General features: G+C 53.6%; 1 protein-coding gene across 1 annotated transcript in view; it reads right to left on the bottom strand.

Moving 5' to 3' along the window:
* Positions 1 to 320: 320 nt before the first annotated feature.
* The window catches only part of LOC103604703 (leucine zipper putative tumor suppressor 1-like), a gene marked incomplete at its 3' end in the record, with an annotated part of 50,081 nt that continues 45,036 nt past the window's right edge, over positions 321 to 5,365 (bottom strand). The window contains 4 exon segments of the mRNA XM_008589279.1: positions 321 to 1,124; positions 2,504 to 2,856; positions 2,859 to 2,909; positions 2,912 to 2,981. Coding sequence (XP_008587501.1) covers positions 321 to 1,124; positions 2,504 to 2,856; positions 2,859 to 2,909; positions 2,912 to 2,945 — 1,242 coding nt within the window.

Raw genomic sequence — 5,365 nt, 5'->3', positions numbered from 1 at the left:
GCAGATGACGCGAGGCTGGCCCTCAGATGGCCCAATCAGGCCTTGGTTCTCTGGATTCTGGCTTCTTGGCCAATGACTCGTTTGATAAATTCAGTTCTGGGGCCACGAGGGTGATGGTGGGGAGAGAGGAGGAAGCTCAGACCTAAGTGCACCCGACATGGCCTGGCAGGGAGCCCCTTCTTTGGGTCACAGAGCTGCCCTTTAGCTCCGATTGCCCAGCACTTTGTCTTCGCACACCACTGGCCAGTGCCAGGAGGAGGGGAGGGGCCTGGTGCCAGACACCTGACCGCCCCCAGCCCAGGACCATGCGCCAGCCTCACCTCCCACTGGGTCTCCTCCAGCGCAGGAGCAAAGCTGGTCTTCTCCCGCTCATAGGACCTGAGCTTGGTCTCCAGCAGGTCCTGTTCCTTCATGAGGCTCTCGAGCTCCTGCCGGAGCTGCCGCTTCTCCTGCTGGAGCTGCAGGACCTGCAGATGCAGCAGCTGCTGAGCGCGCTGGCTCTTCTGCGAGGCCTGCTTCAGCTTGCTGGGGCACCTGGACTCTGGGCCCTCTGGCTCATCCCTGCCGCAACGCTGGCGCTCCTCGCAGGCCTGGCTAGAGGTGAGCTCCTTCTCCTCGAAGCTGCGCTGCACCTTCTGCAATGCGTCCTCCCTCTCCAGAAGCTTCTGCTCCAGCTCCTGGATGGTGCACTCATCCGTGGAGATGGGGGAGCGGACACACGAGGCGCCCTTATCCGTCTTGCCCGGGTGGGCCAGCTTGCTGCCCCCGTCGGAGAAAGACAGAGCCTTCAGGCTCATCATGTTGCTGTCCTGGGGGACGATGCCCTGCATGATGTTGTGGGCTGAGCCCCCAAAGCGGCTGGAGGGTCCCATGGGGGTGACCACTGGGTCCAGCTGGTAGCTGCTGCTGGTGCTGTGCGTGGGCAGGCTGGACATGGAGTTGCGGCCGGAGTCCGACAGCGCCCCAGAGCACAGGCTGGGCTTCAGCTCCTGCTCCCGGGGCTTGTCGGGAGGGGCGGGGTGCAGCTGGTGCCCTGCACTCTCAGGGGAGGAGTGCAGGATGGTTCCCGACCGCGGCAGCACAGGCTTGAAGGCTGTCGGCCTCCCTGCACCCTTCTCTGAGCCCTGGGGAAGCAAAGAACCATATTGACCAAGTTTCCCTGCACACTCACCCGCCGTGCCCTTCCCAGTGGGATGTGTGCCAGCCTGGGAGCTCTGCCTTCCTGATCGGCAGCCACATGGCAGACCTCACCTGTTGTTCTGAAGCAGCCAAATGATGTGAATCTCCCTTAAGGAGAAGAAAATCCTCCGCCGTGCCCTTCCCAGTGGGATGTGTGCCAGCCTGGGAGCTCTGCCTTCCTGATCGGCAGCCGCATGGCAGACCTCACCTGTTGTTCTGAAGCAGCCAAATGATGTGAATCTCCCTTAAGGAGAAGAAAATCCTCCGTACCTGGGGGTGTCCCTCATGATGCCCTGGGCACTTTGTTCTATGAAATAACAACCTGGCCGTAGCTTGTCCCAGCCCTCCTGAGATGACAAACACTATTTTTACTTCCCTGGCTGAGATGCCAAGGCCAGGGATCCTTCTCCGGGTCTCTATGTGGTGTAGGTAAGGGCATTAGGCTGGACAAGCTTGTGTCCTTGCACAGATTGATCCCTTCTTATCCTTTCTTCACCTTTGCTGCCTCTTCCATTAAGCCTGGAGCGAGGATACTGACCGGCCTCCTCACAGGGTTGGGAGGATCACTTAAAATAACAACCCCTTTTTATCTGTAATTTTCATTGTAGAGTACTTTGCAGTTTGCAAGCCCTTTAGTTTGAAAAGCTGAAAGCTCTATGCAAACTCAGGAGCCCTTTCCTAAAATATCAATGCCCTGGATCCATGCCCCCAGGGTGGCAGCAGGGGACTGAGTGGAAAATTGTTTTCCGTGTCCCCTGGCGGGACTCAAGAGTGCTCGAGCTGCTTAAGCAGGCAGGGCCTGGACTTCCGAGTACCCAGGATTCTGTTGCTCTCACCCCAGCTGAACTGATGATGATAACAAAATCCCAGCCCTTATTCAGCCAACGATGCCTCCGGGGGTGGCGTGAGCAAGGAGAGGAGCTCCTGCGCCACCAGGACAGCAGATGAGAAGACCCACCTACCTGCAGGGCTCTGCTAGAGGGAAGCTGCTCGCCCTCCAAGCTCCTCTCCATCTGCACTTGCAGACCATAGCAGAACTCCCGCTCCTTCCCACGCCTTTCAACATGCCCAACAACCTAGCCGCATCCCATCGAGCACAGGAAGATGTGCATGTCTCTTTGCTCTTTGCCTAAGGGGCTGACCAGTGCTTTAATTCCCTTGTCCAACCTTTGATCTCCTTCCACCCTCACCTCTGCTGCTCTGGCCTCATGGGGATTAACACTTCGGGTCATGACTGTCCCCTCCTTCCCCTTCCCCTCTGCACCCCCATGTGCTCTCTCCTGCCTTTCTGACCCCTCACCCTTGCCAGAGACCCCCAGCTTACCATTTCTAGCTGATTGGTGAAGGGCATGAGCTTGGGTGGGGTGGACGGGTCAAAGTCCACTCCAGCCTGGCCCCTTAGGTCACCACTGGACAGTGCTGTGTAATCTGGGCGGTGGGAGCCCCGGGCCTTCTGGCTGACCTTGATGTAGAAGAAGTCTTCACTCTTGCCCATTTTGGAGCTGGACTTGCCATGACCTGAATCCTGTGAGAAGCCGAATCTCAGCAGCCCATCAGAGTACCGGTTGAGTTTCTTGAGGTGGGAGGATTTGCGCAGCTTGTACTGGGAAGCCCGGCAGTGCTTGCCGTGGAAGCTGTGGCCAGAGAGGAGGCTGCTGACGCTGCCCATGGTGACTTGGGGCCAAGGGCGGGCAGGGCAGGGTGGGAGTCTGGCGTGGCTGTGGTAGCAGCGGGCAGTCCTGGCTCCACGAGGGGACAGCAGTCATAGCAAAATGCTCACAGAGCCTGGGAGAGCTGTAGACCTGGAAGGAGACACAAGACAGAAGGCAGCCTGGGACAGGGCCAGTCACTGCATAGTCTCCGACAGTGACTTAAAGAGTAGCTATTCTGACTGCGGGATCAGGGCAGGAGAGAAATGTATATCAGAAGCCCTGCTCTGTCTCTGCTTTTAAGCCCACCATTCACTTTTCCTTTGTCCCCTAATTCAACAAACATTCACAGAGGGCCAACTGTGGGCAAGGCTCTGTCTTAAGCACTGGGGTCCCATGCATGTGCTAGGAGGAAACTAGTGTGGAGCAAGAGGCACAGATTCGGAGAGGGGGTTGTCTTCTACAGGGAGTACAGGGAGGCCTGTGTGTTTGTGTAGCATTTGAAAAGACCTCAAGAAAATGAGGGAGCAAGCCCTGTAGACATCTGGGGAGACAGAGCTTAGCAGAAGAAGCCCCAAGTGCAAATGCCTGAGTCCCCAAGGTGGAGTGAGCTTGTCTTCATGAGACCAGCACTGAGACCAGCCTGGCTGGAGAATCATCTGCATGGTGGGTGGAGGAGACGTAGAAGTCAGGGAGCTCACAGGCACCGGGCAAGATGGAGCCAGGGCAGCTGGGTTTGACTTTGCCCTGAATGAGGCAGGCAGCCCCCCGGATGGCTCTAAGCAGCGCTGGAGAATCATCTGCATGGTGGGTGGAGGAGACGTAGAAGTCAGGGAGCTCACAGGCACCAGGCAAGATGGAGCCAGGGCAGCTGGGTTTGGCTTTGCCCTGAGTGAGGCAGGCAGCTCCTGGATGGCTCTAAGCAGCCCACACCTACATCTGACTCAGAGGGGAAGTCACTCTGGCTGCTGGGCACTGAAGTGGCTGTCGAGGGGCCAGGTGGGCTGATGAACCAGGGTGGCAGCTGCAGATTAAGTTTTGGATGTAATTTTAAGGTGGAGCTGATAGGATATGCTAAAGGACTGGATGTAGGGAGTGAGAGAAACAGAGGAGACAAGGATGACTTCAGTGTTTTTATCCAAGCCACTAGAAGTAGAAAGTTGCCTTTATTGAGATGCAAAAGACCTTCACAAGAAGAGCCAGTTTAGGGGGAGGTGGAGGATAGGAGTTTGGTTTAAGTCATGAAGTTTGCAAAGCCTATTAGGCACCCAAGAAGTGACTAGAGTAGTCAGGAGGGTGTGTGGGAAGCTGCAGGAGCTGCAGATCGATGTACACGTAAAAGTTGTTAGTGCACAGAAGCCAGCTAGGACACGACAGGAGGTCACGAGGGAGCAATTTTGTGGAGTACTCCATCATCAGGGGCAGGCAGGGGATGGGGAACGAGAGAGAGGAACCAAGAAGGTTCTGATGGTGATGGAGGAGAGACCCAAGTAAAGAAACTGTTTCGTAAGGATGGTGTCACGTGGCTGAAGTAAGGTGACAACTGAGAACTAGTCCACAGATTTGGCCACATGGAGGTCACTGGTAACCTTGACAAGAGCAGTTTTGGTGGAGTGCTGGGAAGAAAGGCCCAACTGGAGAGGGTTCAAGAGAGAAAGAGGAAGTGATTGCAGCCTTGAACGTAGAGAAGTACGAGGTAAGCTCGGTCTGGATTCCTGGTTACCACCTGCCCGCTATGCATGGGAGGCAAACTGTTCAACATCTATCACCTTGAGTTTCGCAAACTAAACCCAAGATACAGAGGCAAACTGTTCAACATCTATCACCTTGAGTTTCGCAAACTAAACCCAAGATACAGAGGCAAACTGTTCAACATCTATCACCTTAAGTTTCGCAAACTAAACCCAAGATACACTTAATTTTTTTTTAAAAGTAATAGGGTCTCATCTTATAACCAATACTTAAAACGATAACAACCTTGCCAGTCACCAGACAGAGGAAGAAATTGGAATGTCAGTGCTGGCACATGCGCAGATTTAGGCAATTCTCTAAGCATAGATCACAGGACTTCCAAACCTAGGGAGGGTCATGGGACTGCCATGCACCACAAAAGAGTATTTCTCAGTCTATCAGAAGATAGTTGATCCAATTAAGAGGAGAAATGACAAGTTTAACAAAATAGGAGATGCAGAAAGAATCTGTGTTTTTGTTCTGCTCTAAATCATACTGTAAATCCCAAAGGGGATAAAAAAATACTGTAAATCCCAAAGGGAATAAAATAATCCCCAGCAGATTGTGAAGAATTTCATGTCATGGCTGAAAGGTGGCCAGAGATGCTCAGCCTCTGAGCATCAAGGCCTGGATTCAAATGTACGTTGATATCCAGAAGAATAAAGAGGTTATGTTATAAATAAATGTTCTATATTCCATTAGTAAAAGCACAACACAACAAAACTTCATTGTGTACGTTTAACGTTATGTTTTTATGTGAAAAGCTTTTAGCATTACATTGACAGCCTCTTAGACTTATGGAAACA

This window comes from Galeopterus variegatus, unplaced genomic scaffold (assembly GCF_000696425.1).
Source record: "Galeopterus variegatus unplaced genomic scaffold, G_variegatus-3.0.2 Scaffold5347, whole genome shotgun sequence".
Classification (NCBI taxonomy): Eukaryota; Metazoa; Chordata; class Mammalia; order Dermoptera; family Cynocephalidae; genus Galeopterus; species Galeopterus variegatus.
The sequence above is the reverse complement of the archived record's forward strand: the minus strand, read 5'-3'. Positions and strand labels throughout refer to the sequence as shown.